The sequence below is a fragment of the Fukomys damarensis genome, unplaced genomic scaffold, assembly GCF_012274545.1.
Source record: "Fukomys damarensis isolate Sample0158 unplaced genomic scaffold, DMR_v1.0_HiC HiC_scaffold_20, whole genome shotgun sequence".
Lineage (NCBI taxonomy): Eukaryota > Metazoa > Chordata > Mammalia > Rodentia > Bathyergidae > Fukomys > Fukomys damarensis.
This window is the reverse complement of record NW_022900932.1, coordinates 9827376-9854102: the sequence shown is the minus strand read 5'-3', so window position 1 is coordinate 9854102 and position 26727 is coordinate 9827376. Positions and strand designations below refer to the sequence as shown.

Sequence of the window (26727 nt, the reverse complement as noted above, 5' to 3'; positions counted from 1 at the left end):
CTGATGGTAAATCGGATTCTTTTTTCCGTTTCAAATGCTGTTTATCTTTTTTTCTATCTCTTCCTTCTTTTTCAGATCTCAGCTCTCCATTGAGGTCCTGCTGCCTTAATTTCCTGAAATCTGCATCCAGGGCCTGGTAGTTTTCCTCAGAGGTGTCATAAAAGCCAAGGGCAGGCTTCTTTTCAAATGGGATTTCAGCATTATAATCAACTCCTCTCTTCTTTTTTCTTTTCTTTTGAATTTCTATGCCAGCTGCTCGAAGTTCTCTTCGTTTTTGGAGGGCAGCAAGACGCCTTGCTTCTTCCAACTGTTTCTCTCTTGCTTTCCTTTTGGCCTTCTTCCCCTGGGTATTAGCCAGGCGTGCTCTAGCTTAAGAAAGCACCTCAAGTTCATCCTCGTCCATATCAATTGGATCAGGCCTTGCTGGCTTTGTCTCCGGATTTGGATCTATTTCTCCAGGTTTAAGTTTTCGTGGATCATCTGTGGTTTCCTCTTCATTGTCTCTTTGGGCAGTTCTGTCCAGGAGAAATTCATAGTGCTCCAAGCGCTGGGCTGCTGTTCTTCCGATGATTGGACAGATGGTCCGCCACTGAGTTGGCATCAACTTAGCCATGTGTAAGAGTTTTTCCTCCTCTTCTCTGGACCATTCTGTCTTTTTAATGCTTGGATACAGCCACTCATACCATCTGGCTTTGCACTGCTTTGCTGATTTCCTATGCAGCAGAGAGGCGATCCTAGACCACTGGTTTTTCCCATATTTCATTACCGCTGCTTTCAGAATTTCATCCTCGGTGTTTTTCCACACGCCTCCTTTGATCATAATTCGAGGCATCCTGGCGGCAGAGAGTCCCGGCAAGCGGGACACAAGAGGTTTGAAAAGTGGTAACGGCGGTCCAGCCAAGGAACCAAAGCAGCCACTTCCTCCAAGCGCAACCTTCGGCTTTGAAGAGCAACACTGCAAAATTTTTAAAGAAAGAAAGTAAGCCATTTCTTTTCAGGAAAACATGCTAATTTCCAGCTCCTTTCAGAGCTGTTAAGACTTTCCTATCTGATACTAGAAAACTGACAGGTAAAGAGGAAAGTATGATGAGCTACCCATTGTTCCTTTTCACTGGACACAAATACAGAAGAGGAGGACATAGCTCATCATCCCAATCTTCATGAGAGAGAAGAGGAGCTGGCTCTTGGGAGCAGCTGACATTCCTCTCTCAGGGATCCAAAAGGAAGCTCTCTCCTTCCCACTAACCTCAAAGCCTAACTAGCCCCATGGTTCTACTTTCAAAACTTCTAGAGTTAACAGAAAAAATTTGTGGCTCTGTTATATATACTAATTCACTGAGTCCTGCTACTGTGTGAAATTTAGGAGAATAAGGGAGCAGAAAGATTATATCAGCCATGTTCTGTAGTTCATAGATTTATCTCACTTTGAAGAGGCCTGAGAGCTTTCATAGTAGAAAAAAAAAAATCTCAGCAAAGTGAAGAGACAACCTACGAGTAGAAAAAAATTTTTTGTCAGCTATACCTTGGATAGATAACTAATATCTAAAATATAGAAAGAACTCTAAAAATTAGAAGTAGTAAAAAACTGGGCAACTGAAATGAACAGATAGCTCATAAGTGGGCAGTCAATACATAAAAAAAAGTTTAACATCACTGCCATTACAGAAATGCAAATTAAAACAACTCTGAGATTCCATCTTACTCCAGAAAGAATAGCCATTATCAAGAAGCCAACTAATTAATATTCTGGCAAGTCTGCTGGGGAAAAAGGACCCCTTCTACATTGCTGGTGCGGATGCAAAGTGGTGTGACCACCATGGAAATCAGTATGGAGAGTCCTCAGAAAAGTTAAATAGAAATTCCATTTGACCCAGCTATCCCCCTTCAAGCTATCTTCCTGAGTTAAAGACATCATGTTATAGTAAAAAAAAAAAAAAAAAAGAACTTGTCTCAAAGATGTACACTGTCCTAAACATATGAAACAAACAGAAGAACTCAGGCTCAAAAATCTAATTTATGAGGCATGTGAAACTATAAAATTACAAAAAGTATATCCTTTAAGAAACTATTAATGATAAAAGTTAAAGTTAAAAGCATTACTTTCAACATTAGTAATATTCACAAACATACTAAGAGTAAAAAAAATAGCTCATAAACCCAAAATCTTCCCCCCACATCAACCCTTACAAACCATTTTCCTTTGCTGGCATCAACACATGTACAGATATGTATTGATGGGGAGAATTTTTAATTTAGTACCCAGGATGCACGGAAAAATTTTTCTTAGGGCTGGGGACAGAGCTCAGTGATAAGAGTGCCTGCTTATCATGTGATCCCCAGTACCACAAAAAAAAAATGAGTATTAAAAGGAAACTGATATTTACCATCTGCTTCACATAAGAGGGATCATTGTAGTCTGCCATCCCATCCTCAGGATTAATGTTTAACTTATCTCTAAGAGGAGTTCTGCCCGGGGTAGAGTTAACCACTGGTTTGGGGGTTGTTCCACTCCGGGGAGTCAGCCCTTCTGCTCCATTAGAAGGAGTCCTATAATAACAGAAATCCCAATTATATTAAGTGTCATTTACACTCAGATTTTGCTTTCAAATGTCTTTCACATAAATTATTTCACAAGGACTGCAGAACATAAGGAAGAAACAAAGATTCGAAAAATTCTGTCTGCCTAGTTTAAGTTAGTTCTCTAATTAAAAATAATGGTAAGTTCAATCCCCAGTATGGCAAAATAATAATTTTTTTAAAATAAAGATTTGGTTTAGCTAACATCGTTCATACACATGATATTTAATGGCTTCTAATGGTCATTACATCTGACATCACTTTGGCTTCCTAAATAAGGTCCACCAATAATTATTTCAACCCTCTCCTGCTGTGTGAGGTTGGCGAAGACTGGGCAGTGGGCAGAGAGGCTGCACTCACACACCAGATGACTCTGAGCTCAGTGTGCCCCTCCTATTATTCTTCTCCCTCCTTGTCAAGTGACTGCCTATCTTGTCCAGTCATTCCTGCCACTATCATCAAAGTGCAAAATCACATCTAATATGAACAGGCCAACGGCAAGGGGACCCTCCAACAGCAATGTCCATAGAATAGAATTTGCAGCAACTTAGACTTTAATCGGTCAAAGACTTTTTGCTGCAGTTGTTGCCGTTGCTTTTTTCCCCTATGGTGACTGTATTCCAGTCTGGAGGTGCTGCCAGACAGCTGTTCCCAACAAGTAATGTGTTGTTATGAAAGACATGGCCCCTGCCCCACAGAGCTTACGATTAGCTGAAGAGGGTTAGGCACTCTTCGGCACTGCAAGATGCATTAAATGTTCAACAAGGCCAAGGCCACAGTGGTGCACACCTATAATCACAGGTGTGTAGGAGGCTGACAAGGTCAAGTCTAGGACTGCAAGGGAAAGGCCAGCCTGGACAATCTGGCAAGACCTTGTCTTAAAATGTAAAAAGGCTAGAGATGTAGATCTGAGTAGAGTGCTTGCTAATCATGACAATGGCCTGGGCTCAACCCCAACTACCAAAAAAAGTATGCAGAGTGGCTGCCAGGACTGCTTGATTCTGCTGGCATGTAAAGCTCAAAGTCTGAGGGGCTTCCTATACGAGACCTGCAGGAGTACATATTCTTACAAAGTTAAACCCCAATACCCAGCTCTTAAAAGCTAAAATTCTATTTTAATACAACTTGCTTCTATAACATTTATATCTTAAAGATTCTTTTTTAAAAACAGCAATTTAAAACAAAAGAAATGCAAATAAATACTAAGCTCTAGTTAATGATACGCACATGGAATGTTTAGGCAAGAAAATTGGTATCTACAACATCCTCTGAAGGGCCTTAAAAAATAAGATGACTTGATGGGTAGATAGGTGATAACATGAACACAGCACACTGCTAACAGTCATGGGCAGATGCATGTTCATTACTATTCATTCAACTTTTCTGAATGTTCAAACATGCTGTTCAAGTCCCTGGATTCACGTTTTTCTAAAACATAAAGCACATTTATTTTTAAATACCTGAACGGGGTAGAGAGAACTGTGTTTGGGGTCTGAACAACTTGCCGCTGTGGAGTCACGCCTGAGAAGTCGCTCTCGTGCAATGGGGTGTTGAGTCCTCCTTTTAACGGAGTGTCCACATTGGTCAAGGCCATGAGGTTCTGAGCTTCCTGATGAGTAAGAAGGCAAAGAATTGTGTTTAACAGTTTCAGTCAGGTCACTAGAACCTCCTCTCCCAGTCCTATTACACAGATTCAGAAGCAGGGAGCATTCTTCACATTTTCTCATGAAAACCAAGAGAAAATGAGTACTGGGCCATGACAGATTTTAATACATTCATTCTTTCTCAACCTACTATTTCTGATAGGATATGTCTCAAGACAAAACTTTTTAAAAGGAGTAGGGGCCACAGTTCAGTGGAAGAAAAACTGCCTAGTGTGTGTGAGGCCCAGAATTCAATTCCTACATTGGGGTGAGGGACTAGAAGCAACACAATTTCTATTAAATGATCATTATGCTACCCAATGATGTAATTTGTTACCAAAATAAAAACAACTTTATTATTTTGATTAAAACTGTTCAGTGTCAATAATCACACTGCAAACATTTTCAAAAAGAAAGAAGAAGGGGGCAAGATATTTCTCTCTGCCAGAGAAGAGACAGAGGCCAAGGCATGGATGAAGTAACCAAACCAAGAGAGCGCATCTCTATCAGCAGGAAGTAAGACTTAAGGGTGCCAACTCCTCAACTCCTCCAGTGTTTTGCAAAGTTACACATCGCCCAGCACACAACAAGGGGAGCACAGAGCTGCTCACACCCGCCTGGAGGGAGGGAGATGCAGGAGGTGAGCTGCCACCACACTGTGTCAGGCCAAGGACAGAAATGTGAGGAAGTCTGAGATCACTGACTACACATGCTGACTTCTTTCCAGGATCACTAAGCTATGTGACATTGTTGTTTTCCCAACAGGTACAACAGGCTGCTGCCAACAGAAGAGCTGAATTCAAAATGTTACAAATACACTGAGAAAGGAACCACTTAACTACCGAATCTGCTGACGTGGCTTCTCTGCTACAGAAATGCTCTAGGAGCTGAGCAGCCTGGATTCAGTTTGAAATTGCTCACCCTGAAGAAAATATAGCCAAGCTACTCTGTTTTCCTCTGTGACACTGTTAAGGATAATACAGCGAAGGGTCACTCTACCACTGTAGGTGATGCATCACCTGCAGGATTCTGTCCTGGGAAGCCGGTGTCCGAGGGGTCCTAAGGGCGATGCTGCTGTTGGTGACATTGTACTCAGACAGGAGCGTACTGGAAGCGGAGTTTGTGATGCCAGACTCCTCGGCCGTTTGCCGGGCGATTTCACTTGCTTGGCCCACTTTTACCACTTCCTGGAGTTCTGCATCTGAAATCTAACAGAGACAATAATTACAATAAGCCCCACTTTAACTGAGAACCAACACAGCTTCAAATTAGCATAGTTCCAAAAAACTGAGTCGCTGAAGCAGTGAGATGGGCACACAGGGTTCACGGTGCTCGTCTCTTTTCTAAAGCTCTGAAAATTTCCACAGTAAAATTTCAAAAAGCCTCTCCTACATCATGGGGGGAAAATTCATATATGATTCAAACTCAAGCTAAAATAGCTATATTTCATACTGAAATCATTTCAAACCAATACATTAAAATACAGAAGACATAAAATAGTAGTTTGCACAAAACTAATACAAGAAGAGTGAAAACAAATTAAAATATCACTCTAGAGTACTTACACTGAGCCAAAGATCCCTAAAGAAAATCTGCTGCTACCTTAGTAATTTTACCAAAATAAATATCCTAAGGAGTATTAAGAAAAAAAAATCAGCACTGTGGGAGGCTGAGGCAGAAGAACTGCAAGTCTAAGCAATGCAGCAACTTAAGACCCTGTCTCAAAATAAAAAATCAAAACAAAACAAAAAAGCCAGGGATGTAGCTCAGTGTTAAGGCCCTAAATCCCTAAGTTCAATCCCCAACATTAAAAGAAAAAAAAGAAGAAACAAAACCATAGACTGGCACAATGGATTAAGAAGCAAAATCCAATAATATGTTTTATACAAGACACACCTAATGCAAAAAGAAGGCCATAGACTGAAAGTGAAAGGACGGAAAACTTCTTCATCACACAACAGGAGCCAGAAAAAAGCAGGGGTAGCAATCTTATTCACAGACAAAGTAAATTTCAAACCTAAACTGATTAAAAGAGACAAAGAAGGCCACTACATCCTTGTGAAGGGAACAACTGAAGAGGAAGAGATAACAAATAATTCACTTTCAATCTACTGAGTATGTTAGAAAGCACATATGCTTCTTTTTTCTTTTCTTTTTTTTTTTTTTTTTTTTTTTTTTTTTTCTTTCCCTGGTGCTGGGGATTAAACTCAGCACACTGCTCTGGCTAGGCAGGTGCAGCAGCACTACTGAGCTAAATCTCAGGCTTTACACTTCTTTTTTTTAAAATTTATCAACACATTAATCTGTCTTTATATGTTGGTCTACCAAATTGATGAGTTATTTTGGTTCTCATTTTCTTTGCTTTTTTATTTGAGAATTTATGAAATCTGTACATATGAGTACTATGAAAAGTATTAAGGTCCATCCGTCATTCTCCTCTCTCATCTCTGCCTTCTGCAAACTTCCTTTTCTGTCACTACAGCTTGTTTGGTTGGAAATTGTTATATCAATATATCTTTGTACCTATTTTCTACTGGTAATGAATATTAATTTTTAAGTAAATTTTGTAACTATAAATAAATGGATAATAAATCATTAATATCATTCAGTATCTGGTACAAATTCTCGAACTGCCTCAAAGATGATATTTGTTTTTCTCAAATCACACAAATCACAAACATTCCACAGATCACTGCACTGTTTTATTATACCAAAGTATATATTGTATTGTAGAAAATATGCATTGTGTATATGAGTGGAGGTATGTTTTTACACATATGTGTGCACTATTAAATGAGAAAGATGGTCATGAACGTGGTAGGATTGTGCACATTTGGCATATCGATAGTTTCTCTGGCAACCTTATGATTTCTCTAAATTAGATGCTTGATTTAATTCATAGTCATTTGTTTGGGAAGAATATTACATATGTGTTAGTGTTAAATTCTATCATTATGCTTATAAATAAATATAATTAAAAACAAGTATGGGATATAACAAAAAAGAAACAGAAAAATCTGATCTTAAAAATGTGAATTCTTTTAGTTGTTTTTGGATTTCAAATATAAGTACATTTCTTTTCTGTGGGAAGTTTTGTTAAAAAATGTAAGTGATACAATCAACAAGTATATGATATTTATCAAATTAATAAAACCAAGTAGTTTATACATCATAAAATTTTGAGGAGAGTTTCTGAACTATAATATGTAACTTTGTTTTATTTGTAAATACAATATTTCAAAAATATTATACGAAAAGAAAATGAGAAAGAACATATAATGTCTGAAGATCATATCAAACCAATAATGTATTTGGATTATCAGTCTGTGTTGCATAAATTTTTCTTTATTTCATATACTTTTTTTGCTGTCATATATGTTTATTTGAAATTTTTTATTTAGTATCTTTATTTCTTGTTGTTATATATGTTTGCAATCTTTAATTTAAAAAAAGGTAAAAAATAATTTAAAAAAGAAAAGTTCAATCAAGAAATATTACTAGACATGCAACCTGTGACTGTTAATTTCTGCTCACCCACATATCTTGTGTGGATGCAACCAATGCATTCTCCTGTAGAAAGCAGCTCTCCCAGCCTCCTCCGCCCTCTCCTCACTGCACTACACCTGTCCAGGCCTACCATACTGTACTCTTCCAAACAGGAAGGACTCGAAGTTTCCATGTTTCTGACCAACTTTAACTCAAAGGATTAGAGCCTGTACTAAGCTGAATGAAGGGATGTTTGCATTTCTCTCCACAACTACCATAGTGATTTTTTTACAGTTGTTATCTTAAAAAAAAAAAAAACACGACACATCAAAGTGATCCCTGAAAGAGAGCCATGAAAGTCCACAGAACCAATCCTACCCATCCTGGTCAGCTACAAGAGGGCAGGAGCCAAACCTGCTGACAAATGACGAGTGCTGACAGTGACTTACCACACTATCACAGTGTACGACCTGATAAAATCACTCATACAGAGAGTTATACATTTTCCATACTATAGTACAACAAATTATTTTCATGTGTGAATTTAAGGTTACACAGCACAAGCCTGATCCATGGCACTTCACACATTTTCTGAATAAATGAGACAAGCAAATAAATTCAAACAATGAGAGTAACTGCTTTTATCAGATTACCTGAGGAGCGGGAAGTACTAGTTTGCTTCTCTTTTTAGTAAATTCAGAAACACCACTAGTTTGGAGAATAGCTGATGGTAAATCAGATTCTTTTTTCCGTTTCAAATGCTGTTTATCTTTTTTTCTATCTCTTCCTTCTTTTTCACTGTCAGGGGCAAGAAACAGAAGAAGAGATTTTTAAAGTTACACACAGACAACAACACTAAAAGTCATTCATTAAAATACACAGTAGGGACGAGGGATGTAGCTCAGTGGTGTGGCACCAAGTCTGCCTGACAAGCGCAAGATCCTGAGTTCAAGTCCCAGTACCAAGAAAAAGAAAAAAAAAATCAAAATACACCTGAACAATCCCATTTCTAAGAAAATAAGTTTAAAACGACAAAAACAGCATATATTAAGCTGTTTGTCATACCATTACTTATGTACTATATTTAAGAATACAAGCTTAGAATAGCAATAGCATTATTAAGAGAACAGGGTACACCAATGTAGGTACAGAAGTTAAATCATAAAACTACCAAGGTTGTAATAGACAAAGCACTACATATAATGTCCAAAGAAAAACATAAAGCAACTCCTACCTACACTGTGATTCTATATTCATATAGAAAATTGTATGCATGTAGGAAAAGGTTGAAGACGAGTATGCCAGAGAAGAAACAAGTATATGAAGGAGATGGAACTAAAACACACTGTGACCTTTTAAATTTCTTCTTAAAACTGTTATTAAAGTTTTAGGGCTTTTAACATTCACGAAACTTTTTGAAGGTATTTAATACCGACAAATGATACCCAAAGGTTGTTAGGAAACCAAGAGAGAGTCTTTCAAAGCTCTAGAAAAACCTTTTCCCCTTCTGCCTATCTTCCTTTCCTTCATCTAGTCTAGTCTTTCCAAATAATTACAAGGTATGACTGAAAAATACAGTGAATGAGGGCCAGGGATTTAGCTGTGACACCATTCCTGCTTCGCAAGGACAAGGTCCTGAGCTCAAGCCCTGGTATGGGGGGTGGAGGGTTAAATTTAAAACTTTATTATAGTAAGCAGCACATTGCCCTCAATCCTGTCCCTCACTTCAAACACACTTAACTCACTCTTCCTGTACACTATCCCATTCTGCAGCAGTTCTGAAGTCCTGGCTGCTTTCATGCCATGAATGGACTCAAAACTTTTACCTTTCATAGTCATTTTGACTTTGGGGAAGAGCCAGAAGTCACACAATGCCAGAATCAATGAACACAGTGGATGAAGACACAGCATAACGTTTTTACAAGCCTGTCTTTCCCTTGGACAGCACTCAACAGCAGTGTTCACTTTAATTTTTTAATCTTATTTTTTATCGTACCTCACAAAGACATTCACAAAAGAGGACTTCCAGAACTGCTTCAGACGGTGATAAGAACAAGGGGTAAGTGTGTTCAAAGCAAGAGGAGTGTACTGAGGAGCATTAATGGTAACATGTCTTTTACTATATAAACTTTTTAAAATGTAAACATTTCATAGTACAGTTTTCCTCTTTAATCTCTATTTCTAAAGCTTACCTAAAGCAAGATCCTAATCTGAGAAATAAATGCAATGGTTTATATTCAAGAAAAGGCTGTTTTATACAGTAGTTGAAAGCTATGTAGTAACTGGTATCAACATAAATGGAAGATCAAAACAGAAGCAAACTAAAAATATTTCTTAGCAACCCTAACATGTTCTCCATATAATATGCAAATATAAGATTTAAAGAGCCGGCCTGGTGGCACATGACCATAATCCCAGTACTCAGGAGGCTGAGGCAGGAGGATCACCCTGAGTTTGAGACCAGCATGGGCTACATAGTGAGTTCCAGGTCAGTCTCAATGACCTGGTGAGACTACAACTAATAGTGAGACCCTGTCTCAAAAAAAAAAAAAAGATTTAAAGAAAGTAAAACTCTCTAAAAATGGCAAAACCCTCTCAGACATTAACATTCATAAATATACCTACTTATCCCCATTAAGTAAAAAGATTTAAGAATATATCAGTATTTTTTTCTTCTAATCATTTAAAACAAGGTAAAAATTTTCACTAAAAAATCCACAAAGAACCAGATTAGAATTTGACAGACTTCCTCAGAATCATCAACTTGTTCTAAAATTGTACTTGAATGTGAAGATGTGGTGCCCACAGGACTGTTCTAGAGCCAGGACATAGGACCAGGTGCTAAAAACATGACACCCAGGGTCACGCCAAGTGGTCTCAGGAAAGTGAATCCATAAACAAAAAAAAGTAGCCACCACTATGGCCCAGCACGCCAGAGACCAGCAGCTGCCTGCAGCCCTCCGGTAGGCCCGCCTCTTAAGCCCAGTGTATCAGAGGAGCACAGCAGGGCGGGGGCGCCAACACAGGGGTGTTTGTGTGTGTGCCCCCCACCCCCACCCCGCCACCACGCGAAAAATCAAAAAAGGGCCTCTCTGAGGCTCCTAGAAGAAAATCGGAGCCCACTGGAAAAGTGAAGAAAATCTGCAATAAAGGAACACCACACCACCATAGTTGGTTAAGTCGGAGGGACCAGCACCTCACATTGGAACCTGCTCTAACTTCAGGGAAAGACAGCTGGAACCTGCAGTAGAACCTTTCAGAGCTAAACCCAGCAGGAGGTCAGAGATCTCAACTTGGCCCTTGCAGCCAGAAATCAACCTGAACCTTAGAGGACAGCTACTGGCTTGCTGAGACAAATTAACTTAGATCTGCACACTCCTGTCCACACTGTCTATTTTGTCAACAGAGGCATACCCTAAAAGGAGGCCCTCTATTTCTATTTGTATTTTTTACTTTCAAAGTAATATTTTTCTCTTATCTTTAATCATTTTTAAAAAACTATTTTCTCAGATTTTTTAAAATCTTCTTTTTCTTATCTTCTCTCTCCCTCCCCCATTCCCACCTTGATCTTCATTACTCTCCTCTTTTGTTCCTGTTCCTATACTAATTCGAATTTATTTTCTTTCTTTTCCTTTTCTTCTCTTTTTCCTTCTCTCAACTGCCATTTTCTTTTCTTTTCTTTTTTGAGACAGGGTCTCACAACATAGTTGAGACTGACCAGGAACTCACCATGTAGTCCAGGCTGGTCTCAAACTCACAGCAATCCTCCTGCCTCAGTCTCCCAAGTGCTGGGATTACAGGCATGCACCACCACACCCAGCTCAACTGCCATTAGTTTTAAAAGAAAGTGATTTGTCTCTAGCCTCCCTACCACTCTTAGTTTGATCTGTTCTTGTGTATATTTTTTTCTGTCTTCTCCTCTTCTCTTCAACAACTCCCTAGAGTTTGTGTCATCTTCCTGTGTGTTCTGACCTCACTTCTGACCTTTATCCTATTTATCCCTGCCTCCTCAACTCCTTCAGAATCCCCATCCTGAAGGGTAAAGTTGCTACATTGAAGAGTTTATTCACTATAAACATATTTATTCACTATAAACATATTTGGGGTTGGTCCTCGATTTTTATTTAATTCACACTGTTAAAGGTGATGGATTCACTACCACAAACTGTCATTTTCTAAGCTGTGCTTGATGCTACTGTGTTGCTGATTGTATCACCTGGGCTAAGGTGTTGTGACTGTTCTAATCAGTTGTCCTCCCTGATATAAAAAAAATGAGATTGCCTCAGAGTCATTAGAGACTCAAAACCTAAAAACCAGCTATATCTGGAAGATCGAAATATTAACCCAGGAATCAAACCAAGGACAAAAAGAGAAATGAGAAGACATTTAAACAACACACAAACACAGACTTCCACCTCACCAAGGGTAAACTCTGAGGGAAATGAGGTGGAAAAGTCTGACAGTCAACCATCTGGACACCCTGAACCAATAGCACATGAAGCAAAAAACAAACAAATAAACACACACACACACACACACACACACACACACACACACACAAATATATGAGGCTTGAATTATTTCAAAAGAAATAATTTCACAGATAACCACAGAGATGGTGAGAATGAAAAACATGATTAGAGACTCTAGAACAGAAACAGATTAAAAAAAAAAAAAATAGATGAACTCAGGGCCATGATGGAAATCTTGAATGCCCAACATAGGAAAGAAATGGAATCCATGAAACAGATTCAAACAGATATCCAGGAGATTAAAAACTCCATAGAAAGCATTTGCAGCAGAATGAACAAAGGTGAAGATAAAATTTCAGATATTGAAGATAGGATTGTGGTAGGTGACCATGAAAAGAGAGATCTCTTAAAAACAGTAAGGGATCATGAAAAATCAATCCAACAACTCTTAGATGATGCAAAGAAGAATAATATGAATAATATAAGACTGATAGGAATCCATGAAGTAGCAGGAGAAAGTACAAATGACATTAAAAAAAAAAAAATCAACACCTAGACATGTAATAATCAAGATCCCGGAAACCCAACAGAACAAAATACTACAAGCTATTAGAGAAAAGAAACAAATCACACGCAAAGGAAAGCCCATCAGAATCACAGCAGACATTTCAACACAAATCCTCAAGTCAAGGAGAGCCTCTGGAGTGAGGTTTTTGTTTCGTTTTTGTTTTTGGTACTAGGGATCAAACTCGGGTCCTTGCACTTTTGAGGCACACAGCAGAACCATTGAGGTAAATCCCCAGGCCCTTTTTCAACTCTTTTTTTGTTTTGGTTTTTGCTTTTGTTTTTGGTATGGGGATTGAACTCTGGTCCTTGCACTTGCAAAGCAGGTGCTGGAACCACTGAGCTAAATCCCTGGCTGGCGTGAGGTATTTCAAGCCCTAAAAGAAAACAACCTCCAACTTAGACTGATGTATCCTGCAAAACTATCTTTCAAAATTGATGGGGAAATAAGATACTTCCATGACAAAGAACACCTGAGAAATTTCATGAACACCAAACCAGCACTCCAAACACTTCTAAACAATATCCTGGAAAAACAAAATGAAAGCCACAACTCCATAAGGGCCAACAGAGCAAATATACCAGGCAAGATAAGAAATTAAAGGGAGAGACAGGGAAAATAAAAAAATAAAAGAACCAACAACAGGAAAATAACATGACAATGAAAAGTCAATACATAATAGTTATAACCATCAATATTAATGGCCTCAATTTACCAATCAAAAGAAAGAAATAGGCTGGCAGAATGGAAGAAGCAAAATCCAATATGCTGTATACAAGAAACCCACTTAATCCATAAAGAAATTCATAGACTGAAAGTAAAAAGATGGAAAACAGTTCTCCATGTAACAGAAGCCCAGAAACAAGTGGAGGGGGGCTATCTTATTTGCAGACAGAACAGATCTCAAACCAAAACTAATTAAGAGAGACAAAGAAGGCCACTACATCCTTGTAAAGGGAACAATACAAGAGGAAGAAATGACAATCATAAATACATATGCACCAAATACAAATGGCTACAACTATATAAAACAAATATTAATGGATATGAAAAACTAAATAAGCACTAATACAGTTGTAGTGGAGGACCTCAATACTTCCCTTACACAAATAGACAACAAGGAAATAAAGGAACTGAACCAAGTCTTAGAAGAAATGGACTTAGTAAGATGTCTACAGTGTTCCACCCCAAAAAATCAGAATATACATTCTTTTCAGCTGAACACGGTTAATTCTCCAAAACAGACCACATGCTAGCTCATAGAACATGCTTAAGTAAATACAAAGGAACTGAAGTTATCCCCTGTATATTATCAGACCATAGTGCAATTAAACTGGAGATCAATAGCCTAGGAAACTGCAAGAACTTCACAAACACATGAAAATTAAGTAACACCCAGCTGAACAACTGTTGGGTCGCAGAGGAAATTAAAGAAGAAATTAGACAGTTTCTACAATTAAATGATAATGCTAATACAACATATAGGAATCTATGGGACACAATGAAAGCAGTTCTATGAGAGAAATTCACAGCAGTAAATGCCCATACTAGGAAAACAGAGCAAGTTCAGATAAACAACCTAATGCTTAACCTTAAGCTTCTAGAAAAAGAAGAGCAAGACAAACCAAAAGCTCATACAAAGAAGGGAATTATAAAGGTCAGAGCAGAAATTATTGCAATGGAGACTAATGGAACCATACCTTAAAAAAAAAAAAAAAAAAGCAATGAATCAAAGAGTTGGTTTTTCAAAAGAATAAATCAAATCAATAAACACTTAGCCAATCTTATCAAAAAAAGGAAAGAAAAGGTTCAAATTCATGCAATTAGGAATGAAAAAGGTGAAGTCACAAAAGATCCACCAGAAATTCAGAGGATCATTAATACCTACTTCTAAAACCTGTATTCTAATAAAATAGAAAGAAATGGACAGATTCCTAGGTACATATTAACTTCCAAAGTTGAATAAAGAAGATGTAAAAAGTCTCAATACCCCAATTACATTCAGTGAAATTGAAAATGTAATTAAAACATGACCTCCAGGCATGGTGGTACATGCCTGTAATCCCAGCACTCGGGAGGCTGAGGCAGGAGGATTGCTCTGAGTTCAAGACCAGCCTGGGCTACATAGTGAGTTCAGGTGAGTCCCAACTACATAGTGAGACACTGTCTCAAAAAACCAAAATAAATAAATAAATGACCAATGAAGAAAAGCCCCGGTCCTGATGGCTTCACTGCTGAATTCCACAAGACATTTAGAGAAGAACTATCGCCACTACTCTTTGAACTCTTCAATGAAATTGAAAGAGAAGCAAGACTTCCAAATTAATTCCTGGAAGCAAATATTACTTTGATTCTAAAACCAGGGAAAGACCCAACCAAAAAAGAGAACTACAGGCCAATCTCCCTAATGAACATACAACAAAAATCTTCAATAAGACACTGGCAAACAGAATACAGAAGATCATCAAAAAGATCATACACCCTGAACAAGTCAGATTTATCTCAGAGATGCAAGGATGGTTCAACATACATAAATCAATAAATATAATACACTATATTAACAGAATTGAGGACAAAAACCATATGATCATCTCAATAGATACAGAAAAGGCATTTGACAAAACTCAAAACCCGTTCATGATAAAAACCCTATAAAAAGTAGGAACAGATGGTCTTTACCTCAACTTGATAAAGGCTATCTACGAAAAAACAACAGCCAATATCATCCTAAGTGGTCAAAAACTGAAAACTTTGATGCTAAAATCAGGAACAAGACAAGGATGTCCACTATCACCACTTCCGTTCAATATAGTTTTAGAAACATTAGTCACAGCAATTAGACAAGAGAAAGAAATAAAAGGAATAAAGATAGGAAAGGAAGAAGTTAAACTGTCACTATTTGCTATTGATATGAAACTCTACACAGAAGACCAAAAAAGCTCTGCCAAAAGACTTCTAGACTTATTTGACAGATTCAGTAGAGTAGCTGGATACAAAGTCAACATTCAAAAATCAATAGCTTTCTTGTACAAAACAGACTCACCAAGAGAGAAATTCGGGAAACAATTCCTTTCACAGTAACATGCAAAAAAATGAAATATCTAGGAATCAATCTAACAAAGGAGACAAAAGACCTCTACACTTAAAATTACAGTACTCTGAAAAAAAGACACAAAAGAGGATATATGATGGAAAGACACCCCTTGCTCCTGGGTAGGAAGAATCAACATAATGAAAATTGCCATACTTCCTTCCAAAACTGCTATACAGATTCAATGCAATCCCAAATGAAAATCCCAACAGTGTATTTCACAGAACTTGAGAAAATAATCCAAAAATTAATTGGAACCAGAAGAGACCTAGAATAGCAAATACCATTCTAGGCAACAGAGACATGGCAGGGGGTATCACAATTCCTGACTTGAAACTATACTACAAAGTCACTGTGACAAAAAACAGCATGGTACTGGCAAAGAAACAGACCCGAGGATCAATGGAATAGATTAGAAGATGCAGACACAACACCAGACATTACTCAGCTACCTCATCTTTCACGAAGGAGCCAACCATCCTCACTGGAGGAAAGATAGCCTTTAATAAATGGTGCTGGAAAAACTGGATTTCAACTTGCCAAAGATTAAATCTAGACCCCTATCTTTTACCATGCACTAAACTAAAATCCAAGCAGATTAAAGATCTAAATATCAAAACAGAAACACTAAACTTACTGGAAAGCATGTTAGGTAGAACTCTTGAAGACATTGGCAAAGGAGAAGACTTTATGAACAAATCCTCAGCAGCACAAGAACTTGCACAAAGAATCAACAACTGGGATTTCATTGTATTAAAAAGTTTTTGTAGTGCAAGAGAAATCACCAACCAAGCTAAGAGACAACCTACAATGTGGGAAAAATTTTTACCAGCTACTCTCAGACAAAAGACTACTATCTAGAATATAAAAAGAACTCAAAAAAATTAGACCCCTCAAATACAAAGACCTGATTCAAAAATGGGCATCTGAAATGAACAGATTTTTCTCAAAGAAGTAAAAGCAGCAAATAAACATATGAATAAATCTTCAATATCACTTGCCATTCAAGAGATACAGATGAAAACAGCACTGAGATTCTACCTCACCCCAGAAAGAATGGCTGCTATCAAGTAATCAACCAATAACAAACGCTGGCAGAGCTGTAGGGAGAAAGAAACCCTTCTCTATTTTTGGTGGGAGTGCAGACTGGTGTAACTACTGTGGAAATCAATATGGAGATACCTCAAAGAACTAGGTCCAGAGGTCCCATTTGACCCAGCCATCCCTCTGCTGAGTATCTTTCTAAAAGAATTAAAAGAATCATATCACAGTGATATATGTGCACCCATGTTTATAGTGGCACAGTTTGTAATAGCTAAAACTTGGAAACAACCCAAATGCCCATCAAATGGAAACTGGATAAAGATGTGGTTTTTCTATTAAATGGAGTACTACTCAGCCATAAAGAATGAGAAACTAGAAACATTTATAGCTAAATGGATGCACATTGAGGCTATACTCAGGTGAAATAAACAGGACACACTTGAGTAAATACTGAATAGTTTCTCTGGTGTGAAAAACTAAAAGTGCAAATAAGGTTCAAATCGTATAAGTGAGAGGGTGAAATAGGAAGAAAACAGCTAAAGGAGAAGTGGGAAGGAGAAGGGAAAGGAAATAAGGAAAAAATGTAAAAAAAAGGAAAAAAATAAAAACAAAGTCTCTGTAAACAGGGAGAGGTGAAGGGGGTGAAGGGAGGGCAGGGGTATGGGGGAAAAACTATGAACCAAGGCATATCATGTAAACAACGTACAAGATCCCAATGATAAACGTAACTGTATTGTTTGCTTTAATTGTACCAGTAAAATTAATGGGGAAAAAATAAATAAAAAATAAAAGTGTAAACAAGCCACAGTCAGCTGAATAATAAAAATCTGACTCTGACAAGGGTAACACTCAACCCTTCACAGGATTCCTCCCATGAGCATCCATTTCCAAAGTCAGAAAGGCCAACTTACGATCTCAGCTCTCCATCGAGGTCCTGCTGCCTTAATTTCCTGAAATCTGCATCCAGGGCCTGGTAGTTTTCCTCAGAGGTGTCATAAAAGCCAAGGGCAGGCTTCTTTTCAAATGGGATTTCAGCATTATAATCAACTCCTCTCTTCTTTTTTCTTTTCTTTTGAATTTCTATGCCAGCTGCTCGAAGTTCTCTTCGTTTTTGGAGGGCAGCAAGACGCCTGAAGAAAAGAATGAATGCATCATCACCTTAAAATCATTCCCACAGGACAAGAAGGGATCGTGCCAGAGTTAAGAGAACTATCTGGGTGTGTAATGGAAAGAAATATAAACCCTTCTTCACACTGTTCATCAAAACGAACTTCAGTTTTCGTTTAAAGACACACAAATATACACAATAAAGCAAAATGAAAAACCAGGAGGAACTATAACTAAATTTGTGTCTTATTTCTGGATGAGATTGTACTTCTTAAATATAAATTAAATAAATGGAAAAGGAAAAGATCAACAGCCTTGAGATTTAAATTTTATAACTAAAGCACTATAAAAAAATAAATTAAAAGGCAAATAATGGGAAAAACTTTTTTTTTTCTTTTTTCTTTTTGGTACCGGGAATTGAACTCAGGTCTTTGTGCTTGCAAGGCAGGCCACCGAACCGCTGAGCTAAATCCCTGGCCCAAAAACGTTTTTGTAATATTACAAATATAGTAGTTAAAGAATCTATACCATGTATGCCAAATTTTTTAAAAATTCACTCCAAGAGGAAAAAAAGAACAAAGAAAAAGAAATAGTTCATAAAAGAAAAATACAGCCAGACAGGGTGGCACATGATTGTAATCACAGTTAGAAGGGAATCTGAGACAAAAGGAACACAAGTTCAAAGCCTACGTGGGCAACTTACCAAGACCCTGTCTCAAAAAAATAAAAAGGGCAGGGTGTAGCTCTGCGACAGAATGCTTGCCTATCATTCAGGAGGCCCTGAGTTCAATCCCTAGTATTACAATTTTTTAAGAAAATAGCAGGCCAGAGATTTAGCTCAGTTGCACTGCACAAGGTCCTGAGTTCAATCCCTGGGACAAAAAAAAAACAAAAAAAAGAAAAACACGCAAATAACTAAAATGACAAAATAAAAACAATAGTTTTACTTAATAATTTTTAAATCACAATTAAATTATCAAGTACCATCTATGAATTTTAATTAATCCAATCCTTTGATTTCTTTTATTGGCAAAGGTGTAAAATAGAGAAGCTTACACATTACATATTACACATTAGAAGCCTGAAGTTCAAGTTTTTTTAAACCAGAAATTTCATTCCTCAGTCTTTACCTTGAGGAAATAAATCAGAACATGAGTGAAGACTGAACTTGAAGACTATTCACTAAGCACTGCTCTAATGCTGGGTAAGTGGACACAATCATTCATTAATAAGGTAATTCATAAGTTAAATGAATTTATACACAGCTGTACCATACTAGACAGCCATCTACATAACCTTTAGAAAGGCTCAAAATCTATTCTGAAAAAGGCCCAAGACATAGAGCTCTGTAAAAAATGTTCAAAGTTCACATTAGAGTAACATATAAAAATTATATACAAATGCACCCATCCCGAATTTTTTTTGGTTTTTTGGTACCAGGGATCAACTCAGGACCTTGCGATTTTAAGGCAGCGCAGTGCCACTGAGCTAAATTCCTGGCCCCCACCCATGAATTTTTAACAGTGATAATCCCTGTGGTGTAAAATTCCATTTAATTCTCTTTTTTCTTTGTAGTTTCTTATGATGCTTTTAATAATGGAATAAGTTATCAATATGAAGGGGAAGAAAACAAGTCACAAAATAGTATAATATATAAAACTTACAAAGATGTGCAGGTTACACACACACACACTCAAAAAAAAACCTACAAGAAATTTTAAGGTAAATTAAAGTCTGCAAAAATTTGTTTAAACCAATCGATGCTGGCCAAAATTGGGAGATTTTTCACAAATGCATCTAATGCCCTAGGCCCACTGACACAGTTAAAGGGCTCTAAAAACAGAATCTCCTAACAGCTCTGGGTAAAAATGGAAGAGTTACTTAACCCATATAGAAATGAAAAGTGGCCAAGACTGGGCAGAAGCTTAGCACTTCCTCCTAGTTTGTTTGCTCTTGCAGGCCAGTCATCTTCCCATCAAAAGTTAACCACTCCTACGCTGGAGATTTAGCTCAGTGGTTCCGGTGCCTGCCTCACAAGTACAAGGACCCCAGTTCAATCCCCGATACCAAAAAAAAAGTTAACCACTCCTGGCTGGGCATTGGCCAGCTATGCCAACAAGCACCCTCAGACATGAGAGAATCTCCATCCAGGACCTGGCATTTCAAAACTACCACTGGGGCCGGGCGTGGCGGCGCATGCCTGTAATCCCAGCACTCGGGAGGCTGAGGCAGGAGGATCACTGTGAGTTTGAGACCAGCCTGGGCTACATAGTGAGTTCCAGGTCAGTCTCAACTACACAGTGAGACCCTGTCTCAAAAAAAAAACAAAAAAACCAAAACTACCACTGAGGAAACCACCAACACAATGCTACATATCAGCAAGAAGCACTTCTCCATCAGCCAGGGCTCCATGAAAGGCACTGTAGGCTGGGGGGTTTTCCACCACCTGCATCCCAAAAGCTAAGGTGCTGATAGTTCAGATGGTCTCTGGGCCATTAGAAGCACTACCTCAACCATGGTGTAATCAAAAGGAAAGAAGAATAAAGCAGAGAACATCCTAGGTATAAGGCAACGCCTAATATACATTCACTCACTTTTCAAATGAAGACTTCTACGAGATCCTAAAACTTGTGTGAAAGCTCATTAATGCCCTCTCTGTTCGGCAGATTCCTATTTCACACACCTTGTGTGTCTTCCAGGCATTTAACCTCAAGATGCCTCAACAGATGAAGCTCTGCTATTCCAAAAGAACAAACCCAACATACAGGGTAAGTAACATACTCATTACTTCTATTGTCTTACAAATTTTTAAGAAGATCTATTTTTTTCTGTAACTAGTACTCCAAAATGGTTAGGAGTAAAAAAACACAAGATATTTTCAGAGTAAAAAAACTAAAGAATATAAGCAAAATGGAATTGGACAACAGAGATTTTTATTCACCAAGCTGCACTGACACGTCGCACAATTTTAGTGAGCTAAAGGATGCATCCACGAACTGTTGAACACAGAAAGACAAAACCATACCTTGCTTCTTCCAACTGTTTCTCTCTTGCTTTCCTTTTGGCCTTCTTCCCCTGGGTATTAGCCAGGCGTGCTCTAGCTTCAGAAAGCATCTCAAGTTCATCTGCAAAGAAGAAAAGCTAAGTTCCTCTCCAACATAAGTGAGGTACGTAACAGAGACAACCCACTGCTTAAAATGAGAGAAACACACTCATTAAATGCTGTACTGTAATGAAAATGCCTTGGGTTTTGAAGTCAGGGAAACCCAGATTAAAAACCAGATCTACTGCTTGCTAGCTACACAACCTTAGCCACTTATTTATGTTCTTTGAGCATGCTGCCCTGTAAACTTGCAGTAACAACGCTTACTTCACAGTGATGTTGAGAAGAGCTAAGTAAAATGAGATACGTAGGCATCTAGCAAGTATTCGTGAGATGGAGGCTGCACTGCCTCTCTCATTATTATCAAGTGACACAGTACAATTGTGAAACGCTGTAAAAACTCTGAAGGAGTTCCTAGTCTCCATCAGCTACATTCTCCCCCGGAGAACTCACTCTCTCTCTCCCTCCCACCCGCCTCTGCCAATACATCATTCACATCTCCCCAGAATAGAACCATAAATGCCATGACTGACGCCTTCAGAGCAATTTCTACACAAGGAGGTCCCATGACATCATATGGGAACTTTTAACTCCTCACAACTCCAGGATCACTGCGTTCACCTTACAGCTCCCCTCTCCCAGCCAACAAGCATTCCCACTCCGTATCTCCAGGGGAAGTCCTGGAGCCTGTATTTGAAAATTCCCCAGAGGAAAATGGATTTGTCACAGCCTGTCTTTGAGAACTACCACCTTAAATTTTTATAATTTAAAACTCAGCAAAATTTGCTGAGACCTTACAGCAACGCTGGGAGGCAAGGTAGATACTATTCTTCATCTGGCAGGAAAGAGATCAAAGCTGAGAGACACTGAAAGACTTGCCTAAAGTTAGAGTGCTAATAAGGACAGGCTTGGGTCTGCAATCCACTTTCTCTGGTTCTTGTTTCAATGTCTCACACAATCACCATAAGCCTCCATCACAAACTTGCAGTGCTGCCTTCGGACAGAGAGTACATGATCACCCTCAAGTAATACAAGGACAAAAGTCCAGTATCCTGATTTCTTGCCTGTCTTCATGGAACAGCAATGAGAAACAGTAGCTTTTGCTTCCAGAAACCTATCCCCTAGTATTCTACTACTTAATTTATATGGAAACTAAGGAAATGAGACCAAAAAGGCACAGTCCAAAAAGGGTAACTAATGTCTAATAGAAACTGGACACATCTGGAAAGATACTTAAGAACCACTGATAGAACTGGGATTAGAAAATGTCAGAGTTCAAAAAGGAGCTAAAGGGCCGGGGATTAGCTCAGTGGTTCTGCCGCCTGCCTTGCAAACGCAATGACCTGAGTTCAATACAAGGTACCAAAACAAACAAACAAAACAAAAAAGAGCTAAAAAAAAATTGTGAAAGAGGCCTGAACAGTCCATAGTTACAAAGAAATTGAGTGCTCTCAAGCACCCCTTGAGCGCTCACCCTCGTCCATATCAATTGGATCAGGCCGTGCTGGCTTTGTCTCTGGATTTGGATCTATTTCTCCAGGTTTAAGTTTTCGTGGATCATCTGTGGTTTCCTCTTCATTGTCTCTTTGGGCAGTTCTGTCACTATAAAAAAGCCCAGATGAGTTAATCTCAGTATCCTACCATTTATTATCAGAATTACCAAGTTCCTTAGATGTGGCCATTTTTTTCCTCAAAATCCAAGAGATGAGTATTAACAAAATAGCTGAAGGCCAGCATTAAAAGGTTTTTGTTTGTTTTGGTTTTTTTAAGAGTAGGAAGAATTCATTTGAGAGAAATATAGCTTCCGTCTAAGAGAGACAAAAGGGGAACTGGAAAACGGGTTACCCACTGACCTTGCTTTTCAAAGGTGTTTTATAGAACAAAGCCATGAAGTGAGGCAGGTTCAAGGCGGGACAAAACTATAGTCAACTAGTATCATTATAAATACAGTTGCTTAGGTAATATTGATCCAATGAGAAATCACAAGGTGGACAAAACTATGAACAACCAATAAGATTATGACAAGTACAGTCTCTTAGGTAATATTGATTAATGGGGACCCAATGGGGAAGCAAGCCACATAGCAAGCGTGCAAGAATTTTCAGTAAGGGTTGGTCAGTATCTTACCTGGAAAGAGTGGGTTAAGACTTTGGCCCCACCCAGATGACTAACACCTATTTAGACTATCGATCACCACTATTTCTCTTCTTTTACAGTGCTGGCTTCAGTGAATGTGTCTTGACTATCCTCCATGTTGGCTCCTCGTGGGCTGGCCCTGCCTAATTGCCTATAAGATATCTAATCAACTTACATATCTACAATACTCCCCCCTCCTTTGTAGCACCCCTAACTGCAAAGGACAAAGGAGCAAAGGGCAAAGACTGCTCTGGCTAAAGAGGATTATAGTTGTGATCTGCAGTCAGAGTATAATTAAAAGTTTAAAGACAGGAAATGCTAAATGTTTGTTCACTGTCATTAATGTGTACTTCTGTGAAAACCTGCTTTAGAAGAATCACTTACAGGAGAAACTCATAGTGCTCCAAGCACTGGGCTGCTGTTCTTCCGATGATTGGACAGATGGTCCGCCACTGAGTTGGCATCAATTTAGCCATGTGTAAGAGTTTTTCCTCCTCTTCTCTGGACCATTCTGTCTTTTTAATGCTTGGATCCAGCCACTCATACCTATCAAAAGATACAATTTAAGGCACTCATCAGTCACCTAGGATATCCAGCTTACACACACTCAGATCTCTACTGACAAGCACAGCTCTCATTCTTTAATGTCCTTTTTGACGGTAGAATATTCACTGTGTGGTAAAACTTCTGCCACGCAATATTTTCCATCTCTCTACATGCCAAGAATTTCTATTATGCAAGATTAGCAATGCTTAAAAAGGTAACTTGCCTGAAGTATGATCATAGGTCTTCTCGATTATTGTTTGTTTTTATTTATTTTACACTTTACTAGAGGCTTTGAAATGCCCTAGAAAAAGACAATGCCACCTCCTTTTTCATTTCTAGTTTTCAGAGTACTGTACTTTCTCTTGCTCTGATCCTCACACCACTTTGGTTTACTTCTTTAAACATCAGACTCACACTCACTAAATGCTTTTCGTCATTAAGTCTTCATTTGGTATGTTTTTCAATTTAAATAAAACTGTGGCATTCTGTCTTTCTTAATGTGAACCCAACCTACCTTTCCATCCAGTACTTACCTGGATGAGAGGCTAGCAAACAGCCCTTATAACCACGGGGTAGAAGCTTTGCATCAGAGAAACAGAAATCAGAACTGCTTCTTCAGGCTGAGAACCATCTTTCTCTTTAGAGTCCATTCTCTGTATGGAGCCTTCCCCTATCTAGACACCTAAGAAACGAGGTCACTCCTGTACAATCCAAAGTATGTTCCTAGCAGATGTATTTGGGCTGAGGCCAGACCACTCATGTCAAGAAGACTTGTAAACAGTTTTGTGTGTCCACTACCCTGTGATTTAAAAGGAGACCCCATCGGTATAGTGTTGTTTTACGCTGTTTTGTGCTAGCAAATACACACTATTTCAAATTTATGAGGAATTTCAATATTGTAAGCATGTCTAAACATTAAACCACTATTTCAGAACTTGAAGTTCTAACATAACAAATTTATAAACTTTTGGAACACAAACTATTTATAAGCTGGGGTCCATCTGTCCCTGAAAGAGACCCCATCGGTATAGTGTTGTTTTACGCTGTTTTGTGCTAGCAAATACACACTATTTCAAATTTATGAGGAATTTCAATATTGTAAGCATGTCTAAACATTAAACCACTATTTCAGAACTTGAAGTTCTAACATAACAAATTTATAAACTTTTGGAACACAAACTATTTATAAGCTGGGGTCCATCTGTCCCTGAAAGAGGTTGTGTTCCACAAAGCATACATCAACTCATTCAGATGGTGCCTCTCACCTCCAACAGCACAAAGCAATATTGTTGCTAATTGGGAAAACAGGGATAGGGTAAAAGGACTGAAAAATGGCTCACCAGAAATCACACAGGAAGCAAGTGACAGCTGAGTCTAAATCCCTTCTCCCACTGCCTACTTCCCATTATATCATGATGCCTGCTTTCTTCAAGAGGATTTAAAGTCCTGACGTTTCCCTCATCATCATCAAGGTTGCTTCTGTTTTCCATTTATTTACTGGTACATACCATCTGGCTTTGCACTGCTTTGCTGATTTCCTATGCAGCAGAGAGGCGATCCTAGACCACTGGTTTTTCCCATATTTCATTACCGCTGCTTTCAGAATTTCATCCTAAATGAATTATTAAAGAAAGAGTATAGTCAATCACAAAATTCCAACTGAGAAAAGATAAAATTTAACTGATAGGGTTGGTGTACAGATAAACATACACACAGGTGTTAAAAAATAGTACAGAAACTTCATCGACTATCATGATAAACAGCAAGAATCAGCAAAATGCAAAAAAAAAAAAAAAAAAAAAACCACCTAAGAAATGCCTTAGAGGCCTATCTTATCCTCCCTTACACATGCATCCTTCAATAAAATGGAAGTGGAAACAGCCCAACTGAGAAATACTACTTCATGACAGAGATTAACAAAAAATATTCTCTAATATGTACCTATGATTCTCTTCAAAAAGGTACAGCTCATTCATTTATATAGTCAATTCAAAACATACTTCCTGAACACATACCTTGAATCAGGTCTTGTGTAATTAAAGAAAAACAATCGACTGCAACACATGGAGGCCTCAAGAAGCAATCCGGAACTCTGGTTGTGCAGGGCATTTCTTCTGAAGGCTCTTAAACTACCCCACCCCCGGCCCACGACCCAAGAATCCACACCTCAGGTCTAAGCTAAAAATTAAGTATCTCTTCCCCATCCCACCAGGCATCTCCCTCAATCTCCCCCCAGCACCTAAACACTATTTCACCAGGGTACCCTAACAAGGTGAAATGCACCAACCCCAAGACCAACTGACAAGCTAAGTCACATGCAACAGGGAGGATGAAGCCATAGATAAATGCACTTGGGCACTTGAGTTCCAGGCTTTTTTCACACGAGACTTGTTCTACCTGCCTTTAGTTGCGCCTCTCCACTCTACCCTGCTCCCACTATCAGAAATATAAACAGGTAAGTAAATAAATAAAGGCAGGGCTTTGACAAGTGCACAGGAATCCTCCTGTTACTTGATCTGTATATCTGTCTTTCCATAGGATGTTATCTCTCCTCCAGATGCGACAGCCTGGCTCTCTCACAGCAGGATGAGGCAGTTTTCAGGGCCTTAACTGCAACTTTGTTAAGTACCGGTACCACTCTACTTCAACACATCTGCAGCCAGGTACACACAGCCAGTATCCGCCCTACTAAATTCATCCCCAAACATCTGCCAAGCAACCTACTTCAAGTCAGTTACCATTCTAGGCTCTATGAGTACAAGACTTGGTCCTCTTGCAGTGCTGTCTGATAGGAAATAGAGCAAGCAGCACTCACTGAGAGTCTACTTGTGTGTCCAACCAACTCTGTTCCAAACATACTAACTCATGTACTCCCTCAAAAGAGGTCGGTATTGGGCCGGGGATTTGGCTCAATGGCAACACGCCTGTCTTGCAAGTGCAAGGTCCTGAGCGATCCC

The 26727-nt window shown here is 38.6% G+C and overlaps 1 protein-coding gene across 1 annotated transcript in view; it reads right to left on the bottom strand.

Moving 5' to 3' along the window:
* Positions 1–26727, bottom strand: part of Cdc5l (cell division cycle 5 like) — a 51167-nt gene that overhangs the window by 23125 nt on the left and 1315 nt on the right. The window contains exons 2-10 of the mRNA XM_019206581.2: positions 25279–25382; positions 23609–23770; positions 22563–22690; positions 21011–21110; positions 17790–18008; positions 8360–8504; positions 5240–5428; positions 4038–4186; positions 2385–2547 (exon numbers count right to left, since the gene is read on the bottom strand). Of these exons, the coding sequence (XP_019062126.1) occupies positions 2385–2547; positions 4038–4186; positions 5240–5428; positions 8360–8504; positions 17790–18008; positions 21011–21110; positions 22563–22690; positions 23609–23770; positions 25279–25382 (1359 nt within the window). The remainder of the gene's footprint in view (positions 1–2384; positions 2548–4037; positions 4187–5239; positions 5429–8359; positions 8505–17789; positions 18009–21010; positions 21111–22562; positions 22691–23608; positions 23771–25278; positions 25383–26727) is intronic.